The sequence below is a fragment of the Eublepharis macularius genome, chromosome 4 (genome assembly GCF_028583425.1).
Source record: "Eublepharis macularius isolate TG4126 chromosome 4, MPM_Emac_v1.0, whole genome shotgun sequence".
Lineage (NCBI taxonomy): Eukaryota > Metazoa > Chordata > Lepidosauria > Squamata > Eublepharidae > Eublepharis > Eublepharis macularius.
In genome coordinates, this window is record NC_072793.1 from 169,762,195 (window position 1) to 169,781,970 (window position 19,776).

A 19,776-nucleotide genomic window follows, 5' to 3' on the forward strand; every position below is an offset into this window, starting at 1 on the left:
CCCAGGACGGGACCAGAGGGTGTACCTGCCCTTTACAGTCTTTTTTAAATATTTTATAAAATTTTGCTGATATTCCATCAGGACCTGGCACTTACCCCACTTTCATTGACTCAATAGCCTCTATAATTTCCTTTTCTGTAATTAAAGTATTTAAAGTATTTTTCAACTGTTTTATATTATATTTTGTTTTTTTTCTTCTGGACTATTTGTTTTGTTTCTTATATGCCAATAAAGGCTGATCAAATCAACAGAATGGTGCAGAACTAAGCAGGCTTGCCACAGATGGAATATCTCTTCCAGAGATTTCTTCATCCCCACAAACACCTTTCCCCCTGCTCCCTTCAGACCTAGAGCAAGCAAGGGCGGCCTTAACTGACTGCCACCACTCTGGTTCTAGGGCTTTACAAGAGACAGCCCAGAGCACTTTCCCTGCCACCTCTTTACTCAGGATGTGCCCTGATGTACAGCTGAATTTGTGTGAACCTAGGAAATTCTCAGTCTCTCCGCTCTTCACCTAGCTCTTCCCACATCTCCTGCTTTCTGCCCTCTGCCCATTCTTGCCCATTAAGCTATCCTAAACTCACCTTTCCTGTAGACACACAAAACCCAGAATCTTCTTCCTACCAGGGCAAAAGAGGAAAAACAGAGCCAATTAGATCAGATCTCCCCCAAACAGGGGGAAAAAATCACTTCTTCCAGTTTGAGCTTCACTGCTGTGTACAGAAAAAAATAATTTCCTCCCCTTAATTGAACTATGTTTGGGAAATCCTGGGCAGATCTGTTTTGGGCTTCTACAGGCTTATGAAAGGGTAGTTTACCACACAAGAACAAAGTCCTTCAGTACTGCTTGCTTGACACCTATTTTAGTTTCCTTCTGGCACCAGGTCAAAATGTATGTTTTTACCCAGGTTCAATGCATGCAATTTTAGCTTACAAGCCTTAAATGATCTGCTTCAGTTTTATGGATAGATTTTAATTTCTGTCCAATGGTTTGTTTTCTATAGTTTGCAACATTGTAATGGTAGGCTGCCTTGTCTCCAGCAGATCTCTGAAGAGGAGGCATAAAAATAGCCTAAATAAGATAAATAAATGATTGGGACACACAAGGTTTCTTCCCCATCGGCCTCCCGTTCTCTTCAAGATCATTCCTGAATCCTTCCCTCCACACTTTGTGTCTCTGTTTCCAAAGAATTTCCATGTGCAGCTCATCTCTTTTGTGATTCCTCCCATCATAGGAAGCTGTCCCATTCAGAACATAAGAAAAGCCTGCTGGATCGGACCAGTGGTCCATCCAGTCCAGCACCTGGAGGGCAAACAGGGCATAGAGGCCCCTGCAGCTGTCTGCCTCCCTACACTGGTATTCAGAGGTTGGCTGTATTGACCCTATCTTTCTCTTACACCCTTTGGGTAGATTGCTGCCATCAGGGATATTATATTCCAAGAAATTTTATTTAAATTTCCCCTTTAGTAACGTGACCAAGCATCAGGCTCCTTCTTGGTACTACGTGGCCTTGAGGGTAGGAATGGTATATAGGAATGGCAGATACTTGGGTATATATATAAAAACATAAACTTTTATTTTTATAAGAAGCATATCAGTTTCATATTATTTCTAAAACCTGATGGTTTCAAAAGAGTGAAACCAGAATTCTCAATTCTTAGTTACTTTACTTAAACCCAGTCACACAGATCTTCTTTAAGGCTTCACAAACAGATTGCCTGCTTTTGATATTAATTTCTCTCTCAATTACAAGTAAGACCTTTTCTGAGGCACACCCACAGTTTGCCTGCTTTTCCCTGACTGAATGTTCTTTCACAAACACCCAGTTCAGGTTTTCATCAGGTTGTATTTCTCTCAGACAACATAAACAAGCTCAGGCTGCACACAGCTTGCCTGCTTTCTCTTGACTCAATATTTCTCAGACTTGCTTAAAAATACTCAGGTTGCACACAGCTTGCCTGCTAAAACCCGACTTAATATTTTTCACAGACATGCTTAAACATTGCTTAAACATGCTAAGGCTGCACACAGCTTGCCTGCTTTCTCCTGGCTCGATACTTTCTCTCCACTCTCTCAGGGGAACCACAAGTGACAAAAGGCACAGATTGGACACTTGTCAGCTTCCCTCAAGTTTTGATGGGAAATGTAGGCAGCTTGGTGGAATGTTGGACAAGTGACAGTTGAAAAGTCCATTGGACAGCAGTCAGAGAGCCAAGCTGCAAGACTAGGATGCCTACATTTCCCATCAAAACTTGAGGGAAGCTGACAAGTGTCCAACCTGTGCCATTTATCATTTGTAGTTCCGCTCTCAGTCTAAAACTGCATTCACTCCACCCACGCTCTCAGTCATCAACCAATCATATCATTCACTCATCCCTCTCTTTCACCCCCCACCCTTCATCTGTACCACACCAAGCATTTAAAGACACATTCACACATTTTCTTAAAATCATTACAAGGCTGCCTCTGGAGATGGAGGCTAAGCTATCTCTCTCTTCAATCCCAGCTGGGGTTTCCAGCCTACACGTGGGGCCTGGTGATCTCCCAAAATTACAACTCAGTTCCTCTGGAGAACTGGCAGCTTTGGAGGGTGGGCTCGATGGCATTATACTCCACTGAGGCCCTTTCCCTTCCAAATCCTATCCTCCCCAGCCTCCTCTCCCAAATCTCTTGGACTTTCCCATCCCAGAGCTGGTGGCCCTAATCCCAACAGTGCATTTCTCATACCATCCTCTGGAAGGCAGGGAATATATTAGACTGAGAAATGCTGAGAAGGATCATCCGGAAAGGACTCCAACTGGGCTTTGTGTACGAAGCTCTGAATGGCAGCAGCTCTCCGGGGTATCAGAACGCCTTTCACTCTTGCTTGGCCCAGGCCTGGCCCATTTCACTGGAGACTCCAGGGAACCCAACTGGGACCATGCCAGTTAGGTTTTCCATCCACACACACTAATCAGTTGCTGGGAAGATTTCAGGCAAGACCCCTAGACCAAGAAGCCACTTTACTGAGGGCCAAGCTACAAGTGACAAATGACACAGGTTGGACACTTGTCAACTTCCCTCAAGTTTTGATGGGAAATAATAGGCGTCCTGGTCTTGCAGCTTGGCTCTCCATCTGCTGTCCAACGGACTTTTCAACTGTCACTTGTCCAACATTCCACCAAGGTGCCTATATTTCCTATCAAAACTTGAGGGAAGATGACAAGTGTCCAACCTGTGTCATTCGTCACTTGTAGTTTGGCCCGGAGTCTTCAAAGCAGAAAACCCCAATGCTAAACTCTTCTTGCTTATTTCTCCTTCATCCTTTCTCTTCCCTCCAGACCTCATTTGTTCACAGGAACAAGGCATCTTATAGAATGCTGGACTAGGGATACTGCAAGATTTCCTTGGTGGAGAGAGGCCTGCACCATAATTTGCCCTGCGATGGCTGGTGCTTTTTTGCTTTTCCCTGCATCAGTGCCTTCCCTAAGCATGGGGAAAAGAAATTATTTTACCTTCATAGCTCTAGGTTCTAAGCTGGGCCTAATTTACAACTCGGACTGGGATCAGAGACCAAGGTAGTCTCCCAGTAAGAACCAACTTTCCATCATGTTTTAATCTCGCCCCTAACAGCCGGGTCTATCTCCTGCAGAGCAGCAAATTAACCCGTAGGGTACCACTGCCACTGTTAACCAGAATGGCCTACATGTATATTCCCCTTGATATAGACAGTGTTCCTCTGAGCTTGTCAAAAGTACACACAAATGTAAACAGGATAACTTTATTAGGGATCAGGGTCCAAGATTTGGGATAGCAGAGATAAAGTGGATGGTTTCCATAAATGATTGAACAGGAATGAAACACAAATTTGAGGTTTTATTACAACACAAGATAAATGGAGAGGAGAATAGCAGCAGACACACATTAAGAAGTGAACAGCTATGAAAATGTAAAGAAACAGGAGGGAAACCTATCCCCTTGATTGGGGGCATTCTAAGGGTTATATTTATACCTCTCAAAACATATGAAACTGTGTGAATTGCAGGGGCGATAGGTATGTGCCACAATTCAGATCAGATGTGAACCTAAAAGTTTAAAAGATCTCATGAGAACTCCTTAGCAGGAAAAAGAGCTTATGAGGAGGGGGATTTTGATAAATGTTAGAGGATGTCAGAACAGACAGTTGGGGACAGAAATATGGACAGGTATCAGTTAAAGAAACATTGAGGGGGATGGTTCACTTAGAAAGGGATGGAAGTTGAAATTAACCTGAATCGTAATACTCCTTTCCTTTGGTATGTGTGCACTACAGTGGGAATACAGAGAGTGGGGGGAGGAAGAAATAATAAACCTAATCCCCACCTCACCCCCACCCCAGGATGTTATGAGCTTTTCAGGGCTCTGCTCCTTCATCTCAAATGAGCCCTGTAGAGAAGGATTTTTTTAAAGGATTTCCTCCAAACGATTCCGATTTCCCACCCCGATTTCCCACCCCCTCCTCCAAACTGAGGCTGCATTACTGCAAAGGCAGCAGGCCAGAGACCCCTAGTGTTCATGGCGGCGGGGGGGGGGGTGACCTGAGAGCTGAGACATGAATTCCCCCAAAACACAAGCCCCCCCTCCTCCTGCATATGGGTTGCCAACTTCTAAAGTGGACTCTCTAGCTGTCTCTTCACATCCCTTTGATGTGTACATTTATCAGCTGATAATTCACTTCCAGCCTAGGAAAAAGTTAAGCTTTCCTTTTCCACACATCAGGCCTCCATTCAAGGGACAGAACAGTTTTCCCTTGGTTGGTTGGCAAACCAACCAGGTCCCATATAGTCAGGCCACCTATTGAGTGCCCTTGGGCATCATCCCCACCCAGCCCTGTCTGGGTCATTGCTGTGCTGGGTACCCTAGCACTGCACATGGGCTCTGTAAGTGGTCTTGCCCTATCCCGGTTGGGACACAGCTGCTTGGGCTGCCTTAGCTTCTGTCAAGGGCTTCTGTGAGGCCTCCTGTAGGCTTGGGGCAGGTTTCTGGACAACGGCCAGAAAGGGAGTATACCTCACCCTCTCGTCCACTCCTCCGCCTTGCCTGCCTACTGTCTCCTCTCCAACTCCCTTCCATACTGAATATCCTCCTCCTCCTCTCACTCTCACGCTTACACCGACTCTCTCTTCTGTGGGTGGACCTCCCTTAGATCCCTTCACCCATTCCAGGCTCCACTTGCCAGCCACACCCCTAGCCCTCTAGCCATGGTCCTTGCTGTCCTAGGCAGCAACACTTGAGGCTGCTTTGTTGTGTGCTCTGGGCAGCCACACCTGTGGCTTCCACCTGCCCCACCTGATCCTCTGAGGCTTGGGTGCTTCTTTCCCCACCTCTGTTTCCAGCATGTTCGGGCCCTGGGTGTTCGACAGGAGGGGAGGGGGGCGCTGGGTAGCTGTCTCCCGGCTGCCTCTCGTCCCCTCCTCCCAGTAAGTCCTGGGGCTGAGCCTCAGATCCTGGACAGGTCTCTTCACCCTCCTTTCCCTCTGGTCTCTGAGCAGAAGCAAAGTGATACTAGCTAATCCTTTCATCTGGGATAAGACGGGAGTGTCTTGGTGAGGCCTATAAGAAAGTCACGTTTCTCCCAACTCTAAAATAATATTAAGCCACGGGCGTTAAAATAAGGACACTACCTCCGTCTTTGCCTCTAAGGATTGGGATTGAAGAGGGTTAAAGTGACAGAGTTTCAATTTCTAGAGAGGTTGCAAAAGGAAGGGAGAGAGATTGAAGCCCTCCAACTTCCTGCTTTTGGGCTGGGGGTTTGCTTGGAGGAGAGCGGCAGGACTGAGGCTGGAGCCGGACGGGGGCATGCCTGGAAAGGTAAAGAGCGGCGGGCGGGAAAGGAGAAGCTCCGGCAGGCCTCGCAGGGCCATCCTTCTGGGTCCCACGTGCAGAGCTGGGCCGGGAAGGAGGGGGTCAGGCCGGCCCCTTCTCTGCTCCTAAGGAGGGAGGGCGGTTCTGGTCCGGACCCCTTGAATCAGGGACTGGGTTGGCTCTGAAGCAAGGAGCAAGAGGCGAATCAGGTTTCCCTCCAGGCCGGGAACAGCTTCCTTTGCAGCTCTGTACTTCAAAAACCTCTGATAAAACCTCCAGAGCGGAGGGGGCTGGATTGGCTGGCAACTCTTGTGCAATGAGCATTTGGGGTGGCAGGAAATCTGGCTTGTCAAGGGAGGCATCGGACTGTGATGGGGGCTAGAGCTGGGCCCGTGGTGACAACTCTCCCCCCGCCCCCCGCCCCCGCCTGGGCCTGAGAGAGAGGAGGGCTTCTGAACCTCTTGGGTCTCCACCTTTACTGAGATCCCCACCTCTGTTAAAAGCCCCGTGGAGGTCTGGTGGCGGGTGGGGGTAACTATTTATTTCACTTATTTCGCCTTTTAATTATTAAATTATATTTTTCATTATTTTCTTTATAACCCCATCTTTCTCCCCAATGGGGTCCCAAATCAGCTTACATCATTCTCCTCTCCTCCAGTTTTCCTCACTACAAGCTTGTGGGGTGGGTTATGTTGAGAGGGTGTGACTGGCCTGAGGTCACCCAGCGAGCTTCCATGGCAGAGCGGGGGTTTGAACCTGTGTCTCCCAGACCATAGTCTGACACTCTAACCAGGGCCGATTCCAGACGGCCCCCCGCCTCGCGAAACATCGCGCGTCGTCGCACAGAACGACGCGCGACGACGCACGACGTTTCGCGAGGCGGGGGGCCGTCTGGAATCGGCCCAGTACTCCCTGCTGGCTCCCTAAGACTCAAGGCAGATTACGCATAGGATTCCCAACAAAGCACAAATTAGTACAGTCCATGGCTCGGACACACTATAAACAATGCAATAGGGCATTGCATCATCTGTTTTCTTCGAAAGAAGAATTAATTCTGTTGTTTGTACATTTGGGGGTGGGGCTGTTCTTATGGCTGAGAGAAAGGTTGTCTTCTGAATCTTCAGGTGTGTTTTAGTGTGTAGGTGATACTTCTGTCCTAGAGATTCCAGTCTACTGGGAAGTGCCATTTTCCCAGGAGACTTTGGGCCTGTGGAGGTGTGTGCCTGAGCAGACTGGCTGGGGCTTGCTCATCTCTTCCCTGTGAGCCCTGTGAACTGACTCAGTGACCTGAGCAATTCTTAGCCTTCTCCACACGGCCATAAGCATGCTGGATCAACATGCATCAAGGGGAGACTGGGCGTGAGGGTTCTGCCTTCTCCCCCACCTATGCACAATCATCTGGCTGTGAACACAGTCCCTCGACTGCAAGATGCCTCTGGGTGACTGAGAAAGTTAAGAAAGCAGTGTTCCCAATTACAGGGACAGAACCTACACATGTGCACTTGCTATGGACATGGGCATCATGCGCATGAATCAGTGATGGCAAGAGGTGGGGCAGCCCACTGCTGGTTGGAATAACATGGTTGGGAAAGGCTCCAGAAACCACCGCTGGTTGGATCAGGCAGGGGTGGGGTTGATGGCCTGAAGGTATAAAGATGCTTCATGGGAGCCTCTGTGGGGAATGCATGTGCTTGCTAATGTGGTGAATTCACTGCTCTTTACACGAGTTATGTGTTAATACAGGACAGATCAGGAGAAAACTTCCGATTCTGTCCTTTAAAAAAAGTTCAAAACTTTTAAATAAGAATTTAAATGTATTGATTTAACAAATTACGTATGTAAAATCATACTGAGGTAACTTTACCTATAACTTAAGTATGTGACAAGTCAAAATACAAACAGAGAACACAATACCACTTTTATTTGTTCTTTCCGTTTCTGCTTCTGTCTCTTTCTTACAGAAAGAATCTGAGTCTTGAACACTGTAATTCATTTCTACAGTTTGTTGTTGATAAAAGATCACAGAGCAAATCCCCAACATGAAAATGGAATGGCAAGATATGAAAATAGGGGAGGGACCGGCAGGGAGGGGAATGGCTCCTCATGACCTCCAGGCTGGGAGTATCGGAGGATTCCTTCGAAGGAGGCCAGGAGCTCCAGGGCATCATCCAGCAGCAGAGGGCTCCCTTTCCCTTGCGCAGTGGGAAATCCAGTGGCAAGAGTTCCTCAGGACACTGGAAAACCCTCACTCTGGATGGGGAAGCCCACACTTGCCAGCAAAACCTTCTCCCTGGGATGATGCCAAGGCCTTTCTGGCCTCCTTTGAGCAAGTGGCTGAAGCCTGTCAGTGGCCCCAGGAAGAGTGGGTGACCCGACTCCAGCCAGCCCTTAGTGGAGAAGCTGAGCAGGCCTTTAACAGGATGGATGTCAGAAACAGAGAGGATTATGGGAAGGTGAAAGCAGCCATCTTGAGAGCAGATGTGCTAATCCGGGAGAAGCAGCGCCAGCAGTTCAGGCGTTTCTGCTACCAGGAGGCCGAGGGGCCACGGGGGGCTTACAGCCAACTCCAGGAAATGTGCCGTGGGTGGCTAAGAGTGGAGAAGCATAGCAAGGAGCAGATCCTGGAGCTCTTGATCCTGGAGCAGCTGCTGACTGTCCTGCCCCCGGAGATCCGGAGCTGGGTGAGCGAAGGCGGCCCTGAGAGCTGCTCCCAGGCAGTGGCCCTGGCTGAAGAGTTCCTCTTACAGCAGGAGACGCAGGTGAGGCCCTTTGTCTGGGAGGCTCCTTTGTGCGGGAGTGACACCGGAAGCCCCATGCGCAGGTCTGGGCCAGGAGAGTCCTGACGATCTCCTCCCCTCTCGCTCCTCCTGAACAGTTTGGGGTCTGCTGATAAGTTCGGGGCCTTTTCGGGTGGTGTTGCCTTCTTCTCGGCATTCATTGCCCTGGAGTTTGCTCTGCCCTGCTTATTTCCCAAGTTTCGGAATTCTATTTTGGAAAAAAAAAATCTTAAAAGAGAATCAGTCCATCCTAAAAGAGTCTAATTCATATTAATAGCCCATCCTGAGTAGTTCTAAATATTGGTAGCACCTGCAGCCTGATTCTTATTTTCATGTAAGTGTTTTCTTTTTACTTTTTGTTTATATTAAAATCTCTAGAAAATGTATGCAGGAATGAGGATAGAAGGTAATTGGACACTGAATAGATTATCAGGCTAAACTTTTTTTCCTCCTGGGTGACCTCCAATGAACCAGGCTGGTTCAGGTTTTTGTTTTTTTTTTTGAAATGTGGTGCTCAGAGGTTTCTATAATCTTTCAGGCAATTCTTCCTTGATTTCTCCCTGTTACATACCAACGTAGTGGCTACGGTCAGGGTGGGGCACAGGACCCTCCCCTCTGTCTGCCCCCTCCCCTTTGTTGCTCTGCCCTGAAAGGGTCCCTCTCTGCTGTCGCAGGTGCCCTTGGAGGAGGCATCTGGGAGGGGCTCCAAGGCAGGCCAGGATCCGTCTGAGATTGAGCAGAGGCAGCTCACGCTGGGGCTCAAGGAAGAAGAGGATGGAGAAGCCAGCCCACTAGGTGAGGAGGGAGTTGGGGGGGGGGCTTCTAGGACCTGAGATCTGGGCCCCTCAGAAGGTCCTTCTGGGGCTGAGCTTGGCAGTGGCTTTTTGATCCATTTCAGCAGTGCAGTAATCTTAGATACAGGATAGTTCAGGAAACGGGCTGGTAGCTTAAGAATCAAAGGCCCATCAAGTCTTTCCTACAGTGGTCAGCGAGGTGCCTTCAGTGCTGCCAACAATTGACAAACCTTCCAAAAACCATGAGGGTCCTCTTTGAACCGTGGTGTTCGCTCAGTCCTGGCTCCTTGCCCCACAGAATGGGTGTTTTTGGAGGCTGAAAACTATGGGGAAGCTGTCTGTACAGATGCAGGACTGGATTTTATGACAACTTCTTGTATTAAATCATTGATAGCAGAAAATCAAGGTCTGAGCAGCAAGTGAAATACAAAGGGCAGGGGAAGGATTCCTAACTCCTTTTTTCTGAACGTACCGTTTTGGGGGGACACAAATAGAGAATTTAAATTGTGCTGTACTGAAAGGCCAGGCTGGGTAAAAGGTTCAAGAAGCTGCTCAGTTTGGGGGGATGTTGTGGAGGAATCCTACTATATAATTGAGTAAGCGTGTTTCAGACAACTCACTTTATACCCTGGTGCACCACCAGAGAGCACAGCTGTGGATGGAAAGTCTGGTAAGAACCCATGTCACTACAGAAAACGTGCTGTTGCAGGAAAGCCAGACTGGGATCGGGAGGGGAACAGGTGGCAATACCAGTCCCCTGCTTTCACTCAGTTGTTATTAGGAGCAGGTGGCAATACTCACCCCTCACCTTAACCCAGCCAATATTAGGAGCGGAGCAGGTGGCAAAGCCCGTCCAATGCCTTAACCCAGCTGGTATTAGGAGCGGAGCAGGTGGCAAAGCCTGCCCCCCGTCTTCACCCAGCTGGTATTAGGAGTGGAGCAGGTGGAAATTCCCACCCATAATCTTAACCCAGCTGGTATAAAGAGCAGAGAAGGTGGCAATGCCCACCCTCCTTCAGCCAGCTTGGATCAGGTGTGGAATAGGTGGCAATGCCGGCCCCCCCACCTTACCCAGCTGGTATTAGAAGTGGAGCAGGTGGTAATACCCACCCTAGCAATTCCCACCCCCCACCTTAAGCCAGCTAATATTAGGAGCAGAATGGGTGACAATGCCCACCCCCGCCTTAACCTAGCTGATATTAGCAGCAGAGCAGGTGGCAATGTCCATCCAATGCCTTAACCCAGCTGGTATTAGGAACGCAGCAGGTGGTAATACCCCCACACACACTTCAACCCAACTGGTATTAGGAGCAGGACAGGTGGCAATGCCCACCCCTAGCAATTCCTACCCCCCCCTTAACCCAGCTAATATAAGGAACGGAGCAGGTGGCAATGCCTACCCCCCCTTCAGCCAGCTTGGATCAGCTGTTGAATAGGTGGGAATGCCCACCCCCTCTTACCCAGCTGGTATTAGAAGTCAAGCAGGTGGTAATACCCACCCCCGGCAATTCCCACCCCCCACCTTAAGCCAGCTAATATTAGGAGCAGAGCAGGTGACAATGCCCACCCTCACCTTAACCCAGCTGGTATTGAGAGGAGTAGGTGACAATGCCCATCCAATGCCTTAACCCAGCTGGTATTTTGAGCAAAGCAGGTGGTGGCCACCACCCACCTTAACCTTGCTGGTATTAGGAGCGAGGCAAGTTGCAATGTCCATCCCCTGCCTTCACCCATGCGGTATTAGGAGCACAGCAGATGGCAATGCCTGACCCTTGCCTTATCCAGCTGGTATTAGAAGCGGAGAAGGTGGCAATGTCCACCCCTGGCAATTCCCACCCCACCTTAACCCAGCTGGTATTAGGAGTAGAGAAGGTGGCAATGCCCTCCCCCACCAACACCCAGTTGGGATCACGAATGAAGCAGGTGGCAATGCCTGCCCCACTTCACCCGGCTGGGATCAAGAGGGGAGCAAGTGACAATGCTTACCCTGCCAACACCCAGTTGGTATCAGGTGCAGAGCAGGAGACAATGCCCTTCTTCCCTTCACCCATCCAGGATAAGGAGCCGGGCAGGGGGCAATACCTGCCTCCTTCAATCTACGGGTAGAAGGCATAAGGAGCCAGACAAGGTGCAATGCCCACCTCCTTCAATCTATGGGAAGAAGGCAGTGAGCAGGCAACAATGCCCTCCCCATCTTCACCCTGCCGGAAACAGGCGCCAAGCAGGCAGCAATGTCCATCTCCCTTCAACCTACCAGAATCAGGAGCAGAGCAAGTGGCAATACCTAGACACCCTTCACCCATCTGGTATTAGGAGCAGAGTAGGTGGCAATGCCCACCCCTCACCTTGACACAGCTGGTAGTAGCAGAGCAGGTGGCAATACACACACACCATAACCCAGTTGGTATTAGTAGCAGAGCAAGTGGACTTGACTGTCCCCCTTCACCTAGATGGGATCAGGAGCAGATCAGATGCAATGCCCGCTCCCTTCACCTTGCTTGGATCAGGAGCGGAGCAGGTGGCAGTGCCTGCTCCGGCCATCATCCAATTGGGATCAGGAGTGGAGCAGGTGGCAATGCCCACCCCATGCTTTCACCTGGCTGGGACCAAGTGCAGAGCAGGAGGCAATACCCTTCTTCCCTCCTCCTAGCCAGGATAAGGCAAGTGGCAATGCCCATCCCCTTCAATCTACCGGAGTAAGTCATTGAGCAGGCAGCCATGCCCACCACCGCCTTAAGCCAGTTGGTATTAGGAGCGGAGCAGGTGGCAATGCCCACCCCTGCCACAACACAGCTGGTATTAGGAGTAGAGAAGGTGGCAAAGCCCTTACTTCATGTGGCCAAGATCACGTGTGGAGCAGCTGGCAATGCCCACTCCCTCCTTCACCAGCCAGGATCTGTGATGGAGGAGGAGGGAATTCCTGCCTATCTGCCCTCCCCTTTCTAGAGCCCATTGTATTTTTTCCCACAACGGGCTTTGTTGCTAGTAACAAATAAAAGCAAGCTAGACCTCAATTGGGTTATTCAGCACTCGCTGGAGAAGCTACAAGCCAAAAAAATAGAGGAGGCAGGTTCTACAGAAAAAAGGCCTGGCAATTATTTTTTATATCTTTACAAGATGCTTGCCCTAAGTTCATGGTCAAAGATTTGCCGCAATGGGAGGCTACAAGTAAAACTAAGGAGTTAGTGAGGAAAATTCCACTATGGTTAAGAAGCAGGCATTGACATAACTAGACTACTTGGGCTGCTAAGTATTTTATCTATAGTGACCATGAAAAAGAGACATCACTGCTATTGATTTGGAACAAGTCAGTTGAATTCCCCTCTAACACCCCGTATACATGACACAAAGGACTCTGCTTGTGGAATCCTTCTCCTACAAGGAAAAGAAGAAGTTCCTTAATCAGGAATACCTGAGATGTGGCTTGGCTTCTTGCGTGGTTGCTGATTGTACCTTTCTCTTTGTTCCAGCAGGAGCTGTAGAAGAGACGGTTGAGGAATTTCAGGGATTCTCATTGAATAAGGGCAAGAACGAAGAGTCTAACGGAAACCTCAGGATCCGAACTCAGCCACCAAGGCAGGAGGAAAGCCATGCAGAGAAGATGAGGGATAAGCCCGTTCCTTGCCAAGGAGGGGAATTCCATGAAATCCTAGTCCAAGCAGAAGGATCTCCCCAAAAGAGAAGGAGAGAAGGGCATGAAAATGAAAGTATGGCATCTGGAACGACTTTCATTCAGAGCATGAATGTTCTTTCCCATCTAGACATTCCCTCAGGAGAGAAACCATATAGTTGCTTAGAGTGTGGAAAAGGCTTCAGTTGGAGATCAGCCCTTGCTTCACATCAGAGGATTCACTCAGGTGAGGAGCCGTATAAATGATCAGAGTGCAACCCAAACTTCTCTGATGCAGCAGGCTTTAGTGACCTTACAAAGTTTCCATGAATGTGCACTTCAGCATACATCAGGAAGAAGCCATGGAAATGTTCTTAATGTGGAGAGAACTTCAAGTGCAGATCAACCCTCCTTGCCTAGATACTAATGGGGTCTCTCTCTTTATTCCAGCAGGGGATCGTCAGGAGAACGAGGACGATGAGGATTGGCTTCAGTCATCCCAAGATAAAGCAAAGGATGATGAGCTGGAAGGAAACTTCAGGAATCTAGGAGGACCCAAGAGGCCAGAGGGAAGCCACACAACAGAGAAGAGGGATAAACATATTCCTTGCAAAAGAGAGGATTTCTGTGAAGAAAGTCACATGTTGGAGGAAACATACAAGTGCTTGAAGTGTGGAATGAACTTCTCAGATCAAACGCGATATAATATTCATTTGCGAAAGCACAATGGAAAGAAGACCCATAAATGCTTGGAGTGTGGAAAGAGCTTCACTTGTAACAGAAATCTTCAACGGCATAAAAGAACCCACACAGGGGAGAAGCTTTTTGAATGTTTAGAGTGTGGAAAGAGCTTCACCTGTAACCGAAATCTTCAACAGCATAAAAGAACCCACACTGGGGAAAAACCATTTGAATGCTCAGAGTGCAGAAAGAAATTCAGTCAGAATGAAAATCTTCATAAGCACTTAAGAACTCACACAGGGGAGAAACGTTTTGAATGCTCAGAGTGTGGAAAGAAATTCAGTCAGCGTTGCCATCTTCAGCGACATCAAAGAATCCACACAGGGGAGAAACCTTTTGAATGCTCAGTGTGTGGAAAGAAATTCAACTGTAGTGGAGTTCTTCAGCGACATCAAAGAATCCACACAGGGGAGAAACCTTTTGAGTGCTCAGAGTGTGGAAAGAAATTCAACTGTAGTGGAGATCTTCAGCGACATCAAAGAATCCACACAGGGGAGAAACCTTTTGAGTGCTTAGAGTGTGGAAAGAAATTCAGTCAAAAATATCACCTTTATCAACATCAGACAGTCCACATGAGGAGAAACTACATAGCTGCTCAGCTAGTGGGATAAGCTCATCTCATATTTCACATGTTAAAATCAACCACAGATTCCAGTCGACCATATAAACAAACCATGTAAACAAACCATGCAGGGATAAACAAACCATATAAACAAACCATGCAGGGATTTAAATTGAAGGATAGGGTCACCTTTGGGGGGGCCATAACATTACCTCCCAAAGAGCAATCTTCCTGAAACTTGGGTGGTTATGGGTGGAGGGTTAGAAGAGGATCCTTAGCCACTTTTCTTCATTTTGCTTGCAAATGCCACCCCAGCCACCTAGAAACCCCCCTCGTTTTCTCCATAAGGAATAATGGAGATTGGAGGTGGATAGGGGCCTTCTTTGGGGGGGCCTGTCACACACTCTCAGTCTAACCTGCCTCACAGGGTTGTTGTGAGGGGAAATGGCAGAGAATTATGCAAGCTGTTTTGGAGCTCCATTGGAGAGAAAGGGTGGGTATAAATGAAGTAAAATCAAGACACAAGCCCAATAACTGCCTTGCGATATATGACAGACCCACTGGACCCCAAGGGATTTACTTGTGAATTTGCAGGCTCTGTGAAACAGTTGTGCTCTGTGGGCTAATGCTGTCTCCTCTGTTTTCAACCCTGAAGTGACATTATTGGGGCTTCTGGAGCACGAGGCCAAGACCTTCCTTTGATTTTGCCTTACAGCACTGGTATTCTAGAGCCCATCATCCAGTGAATGAAAAGGATCCCTTTAAGATTCCGCACTCATTCAGGAATATGCAGAAGGTCTCCTTGAATCAACACAGAAAAGCTTCATTCAGCAGACAGCAGAAAAGGCCTAACAGTCCTTCACAACTCTTTTTCAGCCAGCTTACACGGTTGTAAGTGAAACCTGGGTTGGAGCTACTCCAGATTCCATTATCTTGTAACTAACATAAAACATACATGGAGCCCTGTGGCACAGAGTAGTAAGCTGCAGTACTGCAGCCCAAGCTCTGCTCATGACCTGAGTTCAATCCTGGCGAAAGCTGGGTTCAGATAGCTCACTCAAGGTTGACTCAGCCTTCCATTCTTCTGAGGTCGGTAAAATGAGTACCCAGTTTCCTGGGAGTAAAGTGCAGATGACTGGGGAAGGCAATGGTAAACCACCCCATAACAGAAGTCTGCCAAGAAAATATTGTGATGTGATGTCACCCCATGGGTTAGTAATGACTCGGTGCTTGCACAGGGGATGACCTTTACCTTTAACATAAAACATGAAACAGATACTTGTACAATACAATCCTCCTCACTGTTCGGCATACACATCTATATACATAAATAGACCACAGAACAGCCAGTGAGGACTCGCGGTGAAAGGAAATCCTATTGTCTCCTCTGCTAGCCCCTGCTTCCCCTCCTCTTGCTCTGGCTTCTACCTTCCCTTCACTCCTCTCTGCCTCTGTTTCCCCCCTGCCATGCTCATTGTTTCAATCACCCATTCTTATTTGCTTGTTCTCCACTCAACCACCATTTTGATTTTTCATTCCAACCTGCACTAGGGTTGCCAGGTCCCAACAATGAACTTTACATAACCTTGGAGTCTTCATCTTTGGATTTGGATAACCTTGTTTGGAATAATATTTTGTTTATTGTAAGCTTTGGAATCAAGCGTTTTCATCATAAGTTGCAATGATGGTTTTCTGGTATTGTGACATGGCTCTTTAAGTGTTGTATGGATTAATGCTTGTTTAAGATATACAAATTATTTAACTGTTTGTACGTATTTCATAAACTGTCCATACTTTTTGATAGAACTTTTCATTGTTTAGTTTTTCATGGTGGATAGAAGTATCCTTGCGTGTTTAGTCACTTGCCGTGATTCTTTTTCTTCGTGGTTTAGCAAGAGTGGCAGCAAAAGCATTGAATCAGAGTCCCGTAATAAATTAGCACATTGGCTTTCCTCAGTGTAAGTTGTGCAAGGAGGAGTAGCCAATATTCTTGGTACAGCATAGTGGTAAAGTCAGAATGTCTGGATTCTTCTGTCTGGAGGCCACACAAATATTACTCCCAGAGGCCACCATCTTCATGGTACTCACAAATCTATCACCTCCATCATCGTGGGGAACAATGAGACTAACCCAAGTCCAGCTGAAACGGAGGAGCAACTTGACTATCCCCATGTACTGTGGCACTTCCTATGGGCTCATCTGGCAGGAAGAAGGGAACTGGGTTTTATCACTTAGAACGTGGTTGACAAAACCGTGAGGTAGTTTTTTAAAGAGGGATTGATTTTTAGTGTTGGAAATAATGTCTAGGCATTGAAAGTGTAAAACTTTACACTTTATTTGTTTTATACCCTGGCTTTCTCCCCAAAGAGACTCAGAGGCTTATACCATTCTCTTCTCCTCCAGTTAATCCTCACAACAATCCTGTGAGGTAGGTTAGGCTGAGAGGGAGTGACAGTCCTTTTTTTTGGGGGGGGGGGGGAGTGACAGTCCTGTTGTCACCAGCAAGCTTCCATGGCAGAGTGGAGATCTGGACCCGTCTTCCCCAGATTCCAGTCCAACACTCTAACAACCACAACACGGGGGCTTCCTACCTTAATGTCTCTCTCCTGCATCTCCATTTCCTCCAGCCTCTTCACACACCCCAATGTTAACTCTGCTAAGAGTAACTTAGGTGTTGAAGGAGGCTGATGGGGAAGGGAAGACAATAAAAATAGCTTTTCTGTACTGACTTTTATTTGGAGAAGCACTGCAGCAAACCCATTAAGTATAATTTAGCGGGCAGTGAGCACATAAAATAATACTCCTTTAGCACACAGGGACCACATTACAGTGCTCAGTGCCTAAAGAGAGCCACAGCTTAAATCAAAATGTAACAAAATCATTAAGCTACCTATTTAGATCGACAGTCAACATTCAGAGGTCAATGAAGTAATGTTAACTTGAATGCAATGTATTTTGGAACAATATTTTACTGTTGAATCCTTTTATCTAGCTACACATGCTTACCTAGTAGTCAGTGTAATTTTTGTGGCTGTTTTCTGATAGCCAAGGCACTAATGTCCGACACCCTTAAAATGTCATGTAAATATTCATCTGTAAGTTTTGAGCTATGCTTGGATTTCACAATTTTCATCTTGGAAAAAGTTTGTTAACAGATGTATGTGGTGCCAAAGACTGTAAACATGCCTGCAGCAAATATCTTTAGGTTTATAAATTTATCTGGTAAGCTACAATAGAAATTGAACAGACTATTTTCTTTGTCGTTGTCTCTGAGATGATCACCAGCTGGCAAATCAATTAGTTCCATCTGAAAAAAGTTACTTGCATCTTCTGGTGCTACTTCAAATGGATTTTGAAACATTCTTATTTCCTTTCTGTGCTTATGGCAATCAGTGAATTGGAATCCCACCTACAATAGGTTCAGTGCTTTGTCATGTCCTTCAACATGGCACTGTAAATTCACATTTTTCTCAAATTTTAGTTCATTGCAGCATGAGAAGTTTGAAACGTTACTTTCAATAACTTGCTTCACTCAAATGTTCAGTTTTGCTTCAAAAGCTTTCCGTTCAGGGATACATATCACACACAAGCTTTCTTTTTTCTCTGCAACCTTATTCAATGTGTTCAGATACTCTGTGATCTCAGGTAAGAAAGCCATATCAAAAATTCATCCAGGGTCAGAAAGTACTTGTTGATCTCTTTTCTCCTTGAGAAAGACATCAACTTCTTGGTGAAGATTGAAAAAAAGGACTTTGCCTCTACTAAGCCACCTGCATGGTACAATATGTCTCCATATTCTGCATCTATCTCAGAGAAAATTTTGAAACCGATGATGAGTAAGGCCATGATGCCTGATGTAATTAATGCTGGATACAACAGCAAGCATCATGCTTTCCCACTGAAGAATCTCACTGCAGAAGGCTTGCTGATGGATCATGCAGTGAAATCTCTTCATTGATTCTTGCATCAGTACCAGCTTTAGTTCCCACCATATTTCTTGCCCCATCAGACCAAGATGTTCTACTGATTCACACACCTTCAAGAATATGTATTCTGCCGCTGCAGTGCCTTTCAAACTCTGCAGTAATTTTGAAGCTGGAATTTATCCCCCTGATAAATATTAATAGTTGAGCAGTGTCATTGCCCTCATCTAATGCCAAAGAAAAAAATCAAAACTATTTGCCTTGTCAATCAGTGACATATGCGGCTCTTCTTCAACACACCTGGTGATTGTAGATGCTGATAAACTGACACAACTAACACAAGATACCTTGGCCGTCATCACACGGCCATAAATTTAGCGTCAAACTAGCACCATCTCCCGCTGAATTCTCACCTTATTCCGGCTCTCTTGCAATTTTGCCATTCTCCCCAACTCATGCTTTGTGACTCTTTATGTTGTCTTTATCCACTGCCATGTGAATGCCCTGGATCTACTATGAATGCTTTGCAACACCAAAATGCTCACTCTCCCTGATCATCTATCTCACCTAACACTGATTCTCCTGCCCTACACTCCCACAAGCCCCAGTGCGACCCGCAATTAAGCCTCAAAGTAATTTTTTTAAAAAAGTCAGCCTTATAGCGCTATAACACTATTCTGCCATGGGTGGGAAACCTCTGCCACCTACCATGGTTGGCTTTTGGGTTGGCCCAGCACAACATTATAATAGAAGAGTGATATAACGCAAAGATGCGAAAAAAAATTTTTTAAAGGGGGCGGGATTTTTAGGGCCCCGTTTCTGGAGGCACTTTGACTGACCGTCAAATTGCGCTTTTCCCCTTTTAATGTGACTGACTGGAAGCTCAAGCAGTCGTCAAAACATGGGAGAATGTGTTCTAATAATGATAAAAGAAATGATTTCTAGTGCAAAACTGACAAAATAAGGGCCCGTGTGACGACGGCCCTTATCAGGGCACATTTCCTCCATTGCTTTAACCATGCACTTTTTAACAAATCACCACCAGTGAATGGCCTACCATTCTTAGCAAGACATTTAGCAACATGATAGCTGGCCCTCATGGTAGACAGTTTCTCTTCAGTGTGCTTTCTAAAACTATTTTGCAGCAAAAACATTGATTTTTAAAAAGAGAATTTATCTTGTTCACTCACACCTCTCAATATATTGAGTAGCTCTTGTGACAGGATTCAAAGTGCCTTCTAACAGTGTACTCCTTTAATAGACAGTTTCAAGTATATCAGGCAAAGTGCTTTATCTTTGTTTAAAACAAAGACATAGTAGTCCATTTGTCATTAAAGACACAGTGCTTATCTGCAATCCTTCGTTTCTTTGAAACAGCATTTGCTTTTGCAGACATCTTTTAACAGAATTTTTAGCCAAACAGCAGTTGCAAAGTTTCAGTATTATCCTTGAATAAATAAAAATATGAAAAGTATAATTTTAGGGATCTAACTTTCCCCTTTCCCAAACTCACCCCTCTCTAGCTGCAATATAATTCCTGGTGGT

General features: G+C 46.6%; 1 protein-coding gene across 2 annotated transcripts; it reads left to right on the forward strand.

Moving 5' to 3' along the window:
* Positions 1–5,741: 5,741 nt before the first annotated feature.
* Positions 5,742–16,743, forward strand: LOC129328694 (zinc finger protein 331-like). 2 transcript variants are annotated; one of them, XM_054977922.1, is made up of 5 exons: positions 5,742–5,830; positions 7,786–8,583; positions 9,276–9,396; positions 12,866–13,252; positions 13,456–16,743. In XM_054977922.1, exons 2-5 carry the CDS (start codon positions 7,864–7,866, stop codon positions 14,355–14,357), a joined length of 2,130 nt encoding a protein of 709 aa, XP_054833897.1. In that variant the 5' UTR covers positions 5,742–5,830; positions 7,786–7,863; the 3' UTR covers positions 14,358–16,743. The 2 variants fall into 2 exon arrangements, with proteins under 2 accessions (XP_054833897.1, XP_054833898.1); XM_054977923.1 differs by having other exon boundaries at positions 12,869–13,252.
* Positions 16,744–19,776: the final 3,033 nt, after the last annotated feature.

Bases quoted from the DNA above. Each gene is read 5' to 3' on its own strand.
- LOC129328694 (XM_054977922.1), top strand. From the start codon at position 7,864: ATGAAAATGGAATGGCAAGATATGAAAATAGGGGAGGGACCGGCAGGG. The intron at 8,584-9,275 runs GTGAGGCCCTTT...CTGCTGTCGCAG, and splicing joins TCTTACAGCAGGAGACGCAG to GTGCCCTTGGAGGAGGCATC. The intron at 9,397-12,865 runs GTGAGGAGGGAG...TCTTTGTTCCAG, and splicing joins TGGAGAAGCCAGCCCACTAG to CAGGAGCTGTAGAAGAGACG.